This window comes from Phacochoerus africanus, chromosome 7, assembly GCF_016906955.1.
Source record: "Phacochoerus africanus isolate WHEZ1 chromosome 7, ROS_Pafr_v1, whole genome shotgun sequence".
Taxonomy (NCBI): domain Eukaryota; kingdom Metazoa; phylum Chordata; class Mammalia; order Artiodactyla; family Suidae; genus Phacochoerus; species Phacochoerus africanus.
Genome location: NC_062550.1, coordinates 58,684,050 through 58,697,937, shown reverse-complemented (window position 1 = coordinate 58,697,937; position 13,888 = coordinate 58,684,050). Strand labels below are relative to the sequence as shown.

The window sequence follows — 13,888 nt, the reverse complement described above, 5'->3', positions numbered from 1 at the left end:
TCTAACCTGTACAGCACAGTAGCTACAAAGCTTGTCGAAGTTGCCTTGCCTCCTCGCCACTGCATCTCTCACTTCCTTAGTAAAGAAACTTCCCCTGAATAGTCCAGAAAACACAGTCAGATGGTGGGTTCTTGGGTCCAACCTACTATGACAATTCTAACTCCCTCATCTTTATGAACATCCTGAGCTTTGTTTGTGTACTACCATGCAAAGTTCCCTTATTTCCACTCTTTTTACTCTAGAGCATCATTCAGGTTAGATTTCTAGGGAACAGAAAAGCCAAATGTTGGATTGTGACTCATGGTAAGCAAGGCCATGTCGATGAGATGAATTCTCTCCTGCCCAGCCTGATAGTCTGTCACCCTCCCAGACTCTGGTCTACCACCGCCTACACAAGACCTTTCATGTGGTCCCCAGGTTAGCATGATACATGTCAACCAAGTATGTACACAGCACTGCTTATACTCCCAGTTTAACATCTCTGAACTCTAACCTCACCTATCAATGATTTGGCTGAAGTCAGGCTTAGGCCTGCAACTTGAAATCCAGCAGGTGCCACACCCAGCAAGGACAGCAGAAGTGGCACAGCAGTTGCAGAGACGGACAGTTGACCTCTGAGGGAAACTGTACCCAATGTAATCTGAGAATGCCCAAAATGTACATTGTATCTAATACAGTATTTCTTTCAGAACAATAAGGCCTTCAAGGTTATATATCTATCCATAGGTTTTTACATTTTTTTCTTTCCCTATGATGTATGGATTTCTAAATGAACTGGAAAAAAAATTTTTAAAACCCTAATCTAAAAAGGATCTTAGCAGTGTAAGTTAATTTCTCAGATAATTGCTCTTGTTAACCACAGCATCCAATAAGGAAAGACAGATTTTTTTCAATCACAGACCAACCATAAACTATGTACTTATGTGTAAGGAATTTAACTCCTTAAGGCCTTAGTTATTTGTGTAACTAATTTTTAAGAAATTGTATAATATCAAGTAACTCACTGGTTTATTATAGACACTTTAAAAATTAAATCTATGCATTTCTATTAAATAGATCAAGAACTTTCACAAATTAATAAATTAAGCCCTATCATATGTCAGCTATATAAATATAATGATGTATTTCATTAAAAAGAAATATAAATATAAAGGTAAACTGAGCGCTATAGAAATGCAGCTTAATAAAATTATGTAGACAGCATTTATCTGGCAAGGTAAACTGTATAGTAATCCACCAGTAGGTTATACTTTTGCAAAATAAAGGTTAAGTGTGAAGTAAAGTGTATAAGATACAAACCACCAAAAAGGCAAACTATATATTTGAAAACACAGTTATGGTTCATGGTAAATCACTTTATCTGTCTAAGAGAATTTTTCAAATTGCGTACAAAGGGTAAATGTAATTATCATACAAATATTTGAAACTTTCTGATATAATAAATCCCCTAGGATCATATATGTACTAGACAGATTTCCGTCTCTTTCCAAATACATTATTGATGAGTTTGGCCATTGATTTAGATCCACTGGGTCTTCTCTTTTCTTTGAGTCTGAAGTTTGTCAGGATGGCCTTGATAATTCTGTTAAACATCATTTCCACCTCCAGACACTGCTCTGCTGCAGACAGTTCACAGAATTGGCATCGGTTATCCAATGCCAGTTTTTGGCCTTCTTCCCAGCCAACCTCTCGCACGTGACAGAGATCTTGCTTGTTACCAATCAAAAGCACTGCTGATTCCATAGCTCTGAAATACAGATACACAATTCTTTGGCAAGACTATTTTTGGTGGTGGTGCAGGGCACACCTGCAGCATGTGTAAGTTCCCAGGCTAGGGAGTCAAATTGGACCTGCAGCTGTGGCCTACACCACAGCCACAGCAATGTAGCATCTGAGTCATGTCTGTGACCTACACCACAGCTCAGGGCAATGCCAAATCCATAACCCACTGAGTGAGGCCAGGGATTGAACCTGTATCCTCATGGATACTAATCAGGTTAGTAACCCTCTGAACCACAACGGGAACTCCCTTGGCAAGACTATTTTAACAACTCTTTTTTTATTAAGTAGATTTATATCAAAAAGAATTATGGACCAAAGGGGAAAAAAAAAAGAAAAAAGAAAATAATACTGTGTGTGTAAGAGTGTTATTTGCCGTCATGTGTGAGTATATCCTCATTTACTTGTGAAAATCATTTTAGATAAAATGTAGTAAATGACACAGAAACAACCAGGCTCTTAAAGTATAGGATTTGAAGTGGTAGAAACCTATTCCTGAATTATGGCTCAGTTTACTAACACCTCCCACTTTCAATTTTCTTATATGTTAAAAAATTGTAAAATAGTCCCTGTGACACAAACTGCTCATAGAGATTAAATAAAGATGTATATAAAAAAACCCAGTCCAGTGCCAGGCAATAACAGATGTTCACTATTATTTTTAATTTTCTTATCAGTTAAAAGAGATGGATTAATATCTCTTTCCTAATTGCACAATTAGGTAAAATTTTCCTAAGGAAAAATATCATTTAATACTCATTGTTTATTCTCCGTTAATATTCATTATAATATACTTTAAAGAAAATTTTACAATCTAGTGACCTTATACAATTTTTCTGTTTATTTAAGAAATATATTTTTTTGTTAAGGTAATGTCTTTGGCAAATATCAATATAATCTCCTTGGTTACAGTGTAACATTCCTAAAGCAGAGTTTCTTTTGAAGATAGTAAGATTACTAGTCCTTAAATGACATGGAACTCCACCAAGATATCTACCATAAGGAAGAAATGGGAAAATGAAAGAAGTCTTAACTCTATCTAAAAAGATGTTGCATAGAAGGCACTAAAAGTCGGTTTCATTCACATGACAGTGTGACTAAGGGAAAAAGCATTGTATGTGTTGGGTTTCGTGGATATTAGTATTATCTTTTTCTATGTAATTCAGAAAATTATTGTTCAGAATTAATGGGTAAGGGTAAGTGAAATATTTTGAAGGGTGAATCACAAATATCAGATATAATTTTATTAAACAATGCAATATTTTGCTTCCTATCCACAGATAATAGAGTTGGAAAGAGATCTGTTTATCTAGAGATTGAGAACTAGAAATACTCAAAAGCTATTTGGGCTATACATTAAGAAGATGGCCTGAAAAAAAAAAGTCATGTCAAACATAGGGATTTTTTACACATACATTTGTTTTGACTATTCCCGAGTGGTTCTTTTACTTTGGAAGAATATCAAAGTAATTTTATCTACTCTCCCTTACCTAAGTCATGGTGGTTAAATATAAGGCATTTAACGCTTGAAACAATGGAGTTCCCTCAAAATCAGTAATATTATAGGAAATTAGAGATATGAATTACCTTAACAAAATCACATTCCTTTCTCCTACCATGTTTTCATCAGATTTATAATCAGAAAAAGGAGGTCTAGAGATTAAAGGGTTTACCCAAGGTCCATCAGATATAAACAAGAATTTACATCAACGGACTCCAAGGAAATTATTATCTGATGATTTCTTGATAGTGGGCATTTAAAATAGATAAATAAAGCACAGATATGAATTTTTAGGAATAATATTGTACTGTTTTTGCTTCCCAGATTAGAATGCTATTTTAGAATTTAAAGGCAAATCTGGTGAAGACCACAAAGAATCCCTTACACCCACATGTTGAACAAGAATAAATATTTTAAATGGAAAGGCTAAAACAATTTTACAAAAAGGAAAACAGAAGTGGGAAATTCATAGGTTTAAGCTTATAGCTACTAACGCAAAAATAGTTTAAGGCATAGTTATAGCTTCCTTTGCGGTCGCTTGTATCAACAACAATAGGGAATCTCTGATCAGCTCTTTATTTTAGGAGATGAAATGGAGAAAACTGTATCTCCTTCTTAGAATTGGTAATGGTTTGATTATTCAGTCCATTTTGTTTTGATAGACCAAACAATCCACTGACTAGGAACTGATGCCAAATGTAATAAATCTGGATTTATTTAGTATCCTTAACATTTTTTGTGGGAATGAAAAAGAAAGGTGAAAAGGGAACTATCTTGCGTAGAGGACCATTATTTTGCAAGTGAGTGTCATGTTAACAACAGAAGCTGTCTTGTAAAATAACCATTTATTCGGGGCATGTAACTGTTTATGTCAGCCAGGATATAAAGGATTCTCATTTTATTCCTTTTACTACATGTGTAACTCCTGTGGAATGGAAGGTGGATTGTTCAGGGCTGTTAAATTTTGTAATTGGAAGCCTGTATTAAACTCTTCCTAATGATGCTTACAGCTCTATGATGATTTACTAAAAAGAAAGGAGAGAGAAAAGAAACCATGCCTCACCTTTTACAATGACTATTTTGTGGCTCCCGAATTCTGTAGATCAGTGCTTTTGCATAAGCAAACGAAGACCTGTCACTGATGTCATACACAATAACAAACCCATCTGCCCAATGCAGCTCACTTGTGAGGGAAAATTTTGCTTTCTGCAGCTGAAAATAAACCAAGCATATTGACAGTGGTGGGATCTGACCCCTGTATTGTACACCTTAGACAGTTACTGAATGGAGACACTTTTTACCTGGAAGAGAATTCAGTAAGTCAAATTCTGATATTTTCTAAAATGTAGTTTCTTTCTTATCACTTTCTTTCCTTAATCAAAAGTGATTAAATTTTAAAATATAAAGAACAATGATAAAATTATATCTCTCTCATTTTACAACTTTTCTCTAAGAAAACATTTTTTCTGAAAATTTAAGCTCTAATAATTGCCTTTTAAATTAATACCCACAAACATGTTTTGAAAAGAGATAATATTTTCTACCTTTATTAGTAAATAGAATATGTGTTGATTGTTGGTACTATATTTAAATTGGTAAAAAAAAAATATTGATAAGGTTTAGCTAAAAAGATTTGAGGGACATTTTCCATACTCAAGAGAATGTGCTTCATGAAGTTGTTCTGAAATCTTGAACAGCTGACCATTCCTTCTCTTATTTATATAATTCTATTTTAAATATTTTTATATTTGAACAAATGAGTTTGTACTCAAAATCTTTCTTACTTAGGCTTTATTGACAGTGATTAGTTAGAAATGCAACTTTGCAAATATATAAACTGAATTTATGTCATTAAATATTAGCTTTTATGACGCCTCATGGTTGACCTCATAGAAATGTGTTATGCATGCAGCCTAATATTGCTATTTTAAAGATATCTGTGATATGATAATTTGTTATAACTTTACAAAGATGCTAGATAATAGAATTTATAACACTAAAATAATCTCAAATTTTTTAATAATTAAAATTGAAAGTTACCTAAGTTTTAAGACTAGCAATTTCGCACTTAGCTTTGTCCAATTTTCTTCAAATTGTGATTAAAAAAATAGAAATGTTTTGTTGTACTTACCTGAGAACAAGAGTCATATATTTCAAGATTCAATTGCTTCCCTTCCAAACACAAATATTTATTATAGATAGATTCTGAAAAATATGCATATACTCATTGTCAGTATGAAAATACTCCAGAACAAAAAAAAATAGACATATTTAGATGGCAATCCTGTGAATTCAAACAGTCATATTTTAGTTGAGTAGTACAGTGGCTTTTCTTTATTGCTAGTGGTCAAAAAAACATATATTTACTAATACATATTTCTTACAAATGAACTTCACCACTATATCTATTCACCTATTCCCTTTTGTGCTTATGTACTTATTTTCCATTCTATTACTATGGATAAATTATCTGTGTTTCCATCTAAGGCTAATCCATTCACTATGAACTAGTTACCATAGTTACCATTTCTTCTGATCTACTGAAAGACATGGCTCCACTAATTCTACCTCTCTCTTCAGCATCATACATTATCCCTCTTTACTATATCATTTCTAACAGCAGAATTTCTCCTAATTTAACAACACATTAGAATCCCATAATCTCTCTCAACTATTGCTCCATTTCTCAGTTGACCTTTTGTTAAATACCTACCCCTCCTCCCGTATCCAATTTCTCTCCTTCCATGATCTTCAAATTATTCCAATCAGGCTTTAACTCCACTTCTCTAAAACTGTTCTTATCAAGGTTATAGATTTAGACCCAGTGGAAATTTTGTATCTTGATCTTGCCTGATCAGTAGTATTAATGTACTCGATCATGCCTGCCTCTTCAAAATGTTTCTTTCACATGGCTTTCAAGACAAACATTCTCCTGTTTTGTTTTGTTTTTTCTTTACTCTGTGTTGCTTTGTGTTAATCTTTTTTGTTTGCCACAATATCTTCCCTCACTCCAAACATGAATCCAATTTATGGGTCTCTTCTCTATCTACATTCACTCCCTTACTAATCTCATCCAGTGAGAATCTTTATGTAACAATTATTGCTGATTAAAAACATACTTGTAGCTCAGACCTCTTCCCTGGACTCCCGACAACTACCACCATGGGACACCTCCATTTAGATACCTGAGAGACATCTCAACCTTAACATGCTTAAAACAGAACCTCTGATCACCCTGCAAAGACCACTTCTCCCGTAGTTTTCCATTTCATTAAATGATATATCCATACCTCTAGTTTTGCAGGTTAAAAGCCTTAAGGTCATCCTTGATTCTTACTTTTTCTTATATTCTATACTTATTCTATTAAAAATTCCTTTTTACTGTATCTTCAAAGTATATTTTGAATTTATCTGTCTCTCTTCACCTTCATTGCTAACGCTCTGGTCCAAGCCATCCTTATTTTTGCCTCTATTATTACAAAACCTCCTAATTCATCTCTCTGCTTTATCCTGTCCTTAACTGTCTGCTTGTGCCTAGTCTATTCTCAACCCAGGCGCAGAAGTGAATTTGTAGCCAGATCATGTCATTTTTCTGATCAAATCTCCCCATAGCTCCCCATCTCACTTAGATAAATGAAGTCTTTCAAGTGCCTGCCAATTTCCCTAGTTATCCAGTCTTCCATTAGTCCTATGATCTTGATAGTTCTCCACTGCTATTGTTACCGCATTCTCTCCCCTGGAGCCACAGAGTACTCCATACCATTCCTCACATTTTTCAGAAAGTTCCTCCCTCTGAACTTCGGTAACTGTTTCTTCTACTTGGAATGAAATTGCCCAGACACCTTTGTGGTTCAATTTTTACCACCTTCATGCCTGTTCAAAGGTCTCCTTCTCAGCAGGGCCTACCCTGACTGCCCTATTTTAAATTATTGTACACCTACACCACTCCCCCATGCTTTCTTTTCCTTCATAACTTTATCATCATAAGACATTATATAGATAGGTAGATAGATAGATAGATAGATAGATGATAGATAGATAGATAGATAATTAACTGAACCTTCCTTCCAGAATGTAAATCTTATGAGAGCTTGGATATTTGTCTTTTTTGTTCACTGTTGTAGCCTCTCTACTTAGAAGAGTACCTGGAATGTGATAAGGTGTTCAATAAGTGTTTGTTGAATGAATGAAGGACTTCATTCCTGTAACTGAACCTTCAGTGTTTTAATAAAAGACCTACCTCTCTCCAAAACTGCATACTGACAAAAAACCATGACCTATTCTGGCAAATCCTCTGTAACCCATAGTAGGAAGATGTAGCAGACATTTGGGAAGGCAACTTCAGAGGGTTAGGGATGAATTTATAATCCTTCTAGGTTACATTAAATGAAATTTGTAGCAGGTTCATTTCATCTTAAAATATGTTTTCAGACAGTTTATTCTAAACTTTATAGGTTCACTACTGTGATCCATAGCATTTCCTTCTAAGACGTTTAAAAATATCCACCCTTGAAACTCAAAAACTGCCAGCAGGGGTCACCAGCTCTTAACTTTTCAGAATTTTATTACCCCTTCTAAGCCTTCATTTACTAGATGGGGTCAATTTCTGCCAATTAGTCCTCATATAGTGGTGACCTTTTGCTCACTTGTCTTTTAAAAAAGGTCTTACATTTTTAATAGGGACGTAACAGCCAGAAATGTGTACCCTTCATTTGCTTATGTAACTATATCTTGTAAAAGTTATGATGTATTTAATTTTTATTGCTGTTACTGCTTGTGTGTGTGTCTGTGTTGTTTTATTTGTGTTTTGTCTTACAGTTTTGTACATTTTTCATGCCTGACGCCTAAGTTGTGTCTTATGTTGACTTTTCTCACTGAGGTTTGTTGACCTGAGAAATGAAACAACAAGAATTTCTCTTTCTATATATTTCTTTTTTCTATAATCGGTTTTCAAGTACTTGCCCTAAAACATTCAAAATGTCGTGTGGACAGAAATACTATGTTGGCCACATGTAGGAAACAACACAATGCTACACATATTTTCTGAATACTTTAAAAGTTATTTTCTGAAGTACTCTAATAATGCTACCTCATGAATGAATGCTAAAGATTTTTGTGGTTCTTTATTTCTCAGGAAAAACACACTTGCAATCATAACTTCTTCTTACTCTAAGTATTATTGAACAAAAAAATAATTTCACTTTCTTCCAATTCTCATATTCCTTAAAAAAATCTTCATTCCTGTTTTAAAAACAAAAACAAAAACCCTTCCCTGTCATGCCTTCGATTAGATAAGATATTAGCAGCCTTATATAGATTAATTGCTGAGCCAAAAATATATTCAAACTTCTGGCAAAATTACCCACTTTTTATTAATTCCCCACAGTGGCATTTCCCATATGTCATGCTAATTCTGATCAAAATAACAGAAATTTATAGTAGAGTTAGTGAAATGATCCTAAGATTAAATCAAGGTGGCTTGGCATCTGTTTTAGAATTTCTCTGAAACTTACATAAGCAACCTAGATAATTATGAGATGATATTTAATCAAAGCATAAGTTTCCTATTTTCACATGGTTTTACAATAAAAATAAGCATTTATTTTGTAGTTGCTTGTGCTTTTATAATTAAGTCTTTATCTTTCAACAGATGTTTTAATTTCAAAATTATTTCACAGCTTACTAAAAAATCCATACTCAGATGCTCTACAGTAATTGGTGTGGGGGGGTGTCCCAGTTTTAATGTTTTTCTAGTTCTAGATTGAACCAACTGGATTTCTAATCTATCTCACTCAACATCAAATTGAATACATTTTTATCATAAAAGGACATTTGATTCAAGTATTATTTGGGGATTTCTAACCAGAATCCATGAATAAATAAAATGCTTAAATGCAAAAATGGAAGATTCTATTAACTTATTTGATATTAATTATGATGTTGAAGTTTTCAGGTAAAAAATCCTAAAGTCATGACTTACCAAAATTAGAAGCATATTCTCCAATGAATCGCTTGGTAAGAAACCTTACTGTAAGGGCTGCAAAAAAAAAAAAAAAAAAACAAGATAGATATAGGGTCTTGCCTGTTTTAGGAGACACTTAATTTAGTTATTACTTAAGGTTTTATATCTCAGTTCAAAAATTACCCAAGTATTCATGAAGACCTTAAAGCATTACTAAGTTATGGTCTAAATAATAATCAGGAAGATTTCCACCATACAACCATAAAAACTGGGAGGCTAGAAAGAAAGTAATCTTAGTGCTTAGTAATCTCTAGTGCTGCCCACTCAAATCACTGTGTAAATAATTCACGAATCCAAAGACGCATAAGACAACTCACCTTAGTAACAAAGACAGATTTCTCATTAAATCTGAGATGAAAGAACTATAACATCTCTTTCTTTTCTTTATCACATCAATTGTGCTGCATGATAATAGAGGCCAGGACAGTATCAAACATTTGCAACTGTTTAAAGAAATAGGGACTTCGAAATCCAGGCAACAGAGAAAGGACCTTAAGTGTTGGTTTATCTTATTGCAGCTCCTGGGTCTGGCCAGTTGTTAGATTCATTAAACTCAGGTAGCTCTTTTGGAAGCGTCCTCATTACCATCATAAGGCAATCAAAACCAAACCAAATCAAAACAAAAATGTAGAACTAGGGTGTCCGGTGCTCAGTTCCCCTGCATTTAAAAAGCCATGCCTGTTCAAAATTTCTTCACCCCAGAAATGTGGCATTTAAAGATAATCCACCAGTCTCCAAGCATCTTCTCCACCCTTAGTCTCAGGGCAGAAGAATCTTTTCAAGGACATTGTTTGGCCACTGGTAGGTGTGTGGGTAAGTGTGTTGGAGCAAGAACTATGTAAGATAGTGATGGAGGGATTTCCTGTGATTCCTAGGAATTATAAACATCAGCAGAACAAGATACAAATTAATACCTAAACAGTTATCATCCTTAACTTGTATATAAATTTTATACATTATGAATTATATAACAGTTTATTGCATTGCTTGCTTATAAAATGAAAACACCTACTGAAAAATAATGGATAATTTTATCAAGTTCATTATATGTTAGATTATACAGATATACATATAAATCTATATCATGTCAATAAATTTCTCACTCTGTACTCTACACCATGCCATGGAAAACAACATCACTTACCAGATTTGCCTGTTCCTTCACCACCCAAGACAGCAAGCTTCACCTCATTCATCTTGCTTTTCTGCTCCTTCTTGTTCTGTCCTGTCTTCTGGAGCTATACTGATGTGAACCAAGCATGTGTTTTGAAAAATCCTTTTTATTATTGTTGTTCTCATTTCCCTAAGGCCAACTCCACCCCATACTCCTACCATCCAATAATAACTTTTCAAATATTTTCCTACAGTAGTTTCAAATATGTCCCACTAAAACAAAACCAAAAATGAAACAAAACAGTGGAGTTACTATTTACACAAAGGTGTTAAATTCTATTAAATTCTTAACTATTAGCTTAGCTGACTTCTCCTTTCATGTACCTGGAATCTACCCTCTCCTTAGACCTAGAAAAATAACGTCTCTTCATTAATAGAGTTTTTAGAGGATGGGTAGACATTCCTATAAATTTACTTTGACTAGATCAGTTTTGCTTTCTCTATTAATATCTGAACCTACATCTTCTTGGGTTTCTTCTGTGAAAGACAAGAGAGAATAAATTAACCCAAACATGAAAAGAAATGAGAGAAGGAAAAGGACCTTGGATGTATTAATTTAGAGTTGATATCAATGCACATGAATATCCAGCCCACATTTTTGGGTTGGATATTCTCTTAAGGAGAAATATGTACCCACCAGAATTTTGTTTTTCCAATGTCCTCCTTAATAAGTAACTTTTCTTTCTTTTTTTAAAAGTGTTATAGCAATAGACAACAGTAAGATTTCTGGAAAAAAAAATAAAGCATCAGCCTCATATTTAAATAGCAATAAAAAGGAACATGTCATGCTTCCTTATGTAGTACTTTGTAATTAGGAAAAAGAAAAAAAAAGAAAAGAAAATTTGGAAGAGGTGTCCTGACATAGTTCACTCAGTTATGAAATACAAACGTAAATTTGATACAAAATTCTCACTCTTTTATACTTCTTTTTGTCAACTGTTTCTGCTCTACTCCAAGTCCCCACATTACTTTCTTCCCTTTTTTTTCTCCCAATTTGTGTATGTATAACTTTGAGAGTTGAGAGAGGAGTACAACAACAAATAAAATAATTCAACTTTAGTGGACTACATTTTGAGGCAATAAAGGAATTTCATTTCCCAGTTGGATCTATCACAGAACTACGTGCTTCTTAAAAATGAATTTATGGAGTTCCCTATGGCTCGGTGGGTTAAGGATCTGGTTGAGGCTCTGGTTACTGCTATGGCATGGCTTTGATCCTTGGCCCAGGAACTTCCCATGCTGTGGGCACGCCAAAAAAGGAATGGATATTCTATACATCTATGTGTATAACTGACTTACTTTGCTGTACGCCTGAAACTCACAACTTTGTAAATCAACTATATTCCAATTTTTTTTTCTTTTTATGTCTGCACCTGTGGCATATGGAATTTCTCAGGCTAGGAGTCGAATTGGAACTTCAGCCTCAGGCTATACCACAGCCACAGCAATACCAGATCCAAGCTGTATCTGAACCTATACCACAGTTTATGACAATGCTGGATCCTTAACCAGCTGAGCAAGGGATCACTCCTCACAGACACTATGTCAGGTTCTTAACCCCCCGAGCCACAATAGAAACTCACACTCCAATAAAATTTTCAAAATTGCACTTATTTAACAAATGTTGATTAATTGCTGCTCTTTGCTACAACTATGTTGTATTTAACTAAATAGGTCAACAATTAAATAGCACAAATTTCTTCCCTGATGGAGTTTACTGTTTACTAAGAAAAAATAGATACAGAATTATAATAAATATTGTCATTGCTAAAACAGGGCTTTGATTAAAAGCTGAAGAAAGCAGATCAGTAGATAGAAAAGTCTTATCTACTGATAAGAAAGGTCTTCAAAAAGTAGGTAAAATTTGAAACGTGAGCAGGACCCATAGACAGAGGAAGGAAAAGTGACTGGGGATGAGGGAGATGTGTCTGTTCCAAAGGAAGAAACAGACTCTGCAAAGAAAAAAAAGGCAAGGGAGGGTATGACAATATGTGGGATCAACAAGGTAACAATTGAACAACTTAGATTTCTTTGCTTTTATTACAAACTATTTAAACGTTTAAAAAATACGCTATGCTCTTTCTTTAATCCACATCACTGTAATAGAAAGTAACAAGAGTGATTTTTTATTTCTTTTATTTTTTTTATTTTTATTTTTTATTTTTTTATTTTTGTCTTTTTGCCATTTCTTGGGCCGCTCCCGCGGCATATGGAGGTTCCCAGGCTAGGGGTTGAATCAGAGCTGTAGCCGCCAGCCTATGCCAGAGCCACAGCAACACGGGATCCGAGCCGCGTCTGCAACCTACACCACAGCTCACGGCAACGCCGGATCCTTAACCCACTGAGCAAGGGCAGGGACCCAACCCTCAACCTCATGGTTCCTAGTCGGATTCGTTAACCACTGCGCCACGACGGGAACTCCAAGTGTGATTTTTTTTTTTAAAAAAAGGAAGTTTACCAGTTTATTTATTAATAAGGAGGAATTACATGTTTTTCCTCTTTCTGGAGAAATTCTATTCTTAACTTCCTAAGAAACTTCTGACTGATGGCTTGAGGAAGTTCAGTATTTCTACTGATAGGGAGGAAAAACAACTTCATAAGAGGCATGCCATTTAAAAGAATATATGAAGGGTTGCTTCCAAGGCACCGGCATTCTTTCATCATAGCCTCTTCTTCTCTCTGTTACAAAAGCAGCCTGGGGGAGTTCTCTTGTGGCACGGAAGGTTAAGGATCCAGCATTGTCATTGCAGTGGCTTGGGTCACTGATGTGACCTGGGTTCAATCTTTGGCCAGGGTGCTTCCACATGCTGCAGGCAAGGGGGAGGGGGAAGCAGCCTTTGGCTGGAATAAAGTGAAGTTATAAACCTGAACAAAGAGAATATAACTATGCAATACTTTTCTGAGAAACAGAGTGCCTATACATATACATATTTGGGGGCCTTGTGTAAAGGGTGTGAAAATGTTAACATTCTGATAAACACATTATTATACTATCTAGAATTTTCTCATGTGTCTCTGGTTTTTTTCACAACCACAGATAAATCATTTATTACTTTATTCATGTATTGAATGAACAAAAATTTATTGTGTATGGGTTTTGCACTACTTTCAGTGCTAAAAACATGCCAATGAACAAAGCAGTCATAGATTCTGGTAACAGGAGATGCACATGTAACACTAAAGAATAAGCAATTAATTGCATATCAGGTATTCATGAATGCTATAGAGTTTTATCTGATTAGTTTTGTTTCTCTGAGGTCAAGTTAATCAGCCCTTCTGTGCTAATCTAATTTCCCCATAGTTTCTGTTAGAGACATGATTTCCATCAAACGCTTCAGATTCATAACAGTAAAGTGACTCAAATATATAAGGAGAAAGAGTATCTTTTTGTTCCATAATCCTGCTCTAGAACC

At 34.6% G+C, this 13,888-nt stretch overlaps 1 protein-coding gene across 1 annotated transcript; it reads right to left on the bottom strand.

Moving 5' to 3' along the window:
• Positions 1-1,339: 1,339 nt before the first annotated feature.
• On the bottom strand, positions 1,340-10,964 carry RERGL (RERG like). Its single transcript, XM_047787465.1, has 5 exons — positions 10,447-10,964; positions 9,261-9,317; positions 5,412-5,485; positions 4,344-4,492; positions 1,340-1,747 (listed from the first exon to the last, which is right to left on the bottom strand). The coding sequence occupies exons 1-5, from the start codon at positions 10,496-10,498 to the stop codon at positions 1,465-1,467; spliced, it is 615 nt and encodes a 204-aa protein (XP_047643421.1). The 5' UTR covers positions 10,499-10,964; the 3' UTR covers positions 1,340-1,464.
• Positions 10,965-13,888: the final 2,924 nt, after the last annotated feature.

Coding starts and splice junctions, on each gene's coding strand:
- RERGL (XM_047787465.1), bottom strand. CDS start 10,498: ATGAATGAGGTGAAGCTTGCTGTCTTGGGTGGTGAAGGAACAGGCAAA. Junction 5,486..9,260: donor AGAATATGCTTCTAATTTTG/GTAAGTCATGAC, acceptor CATATTTTTCAG/AATCTATCTATAATAAATAT. Junction 4,493..5,411: donor TATATGACTCTTGTTCTCAG/GTAAGTACAACA, acceptor GTTTATTTTCAG/CTGCAGAAAGCAAAATTTTC.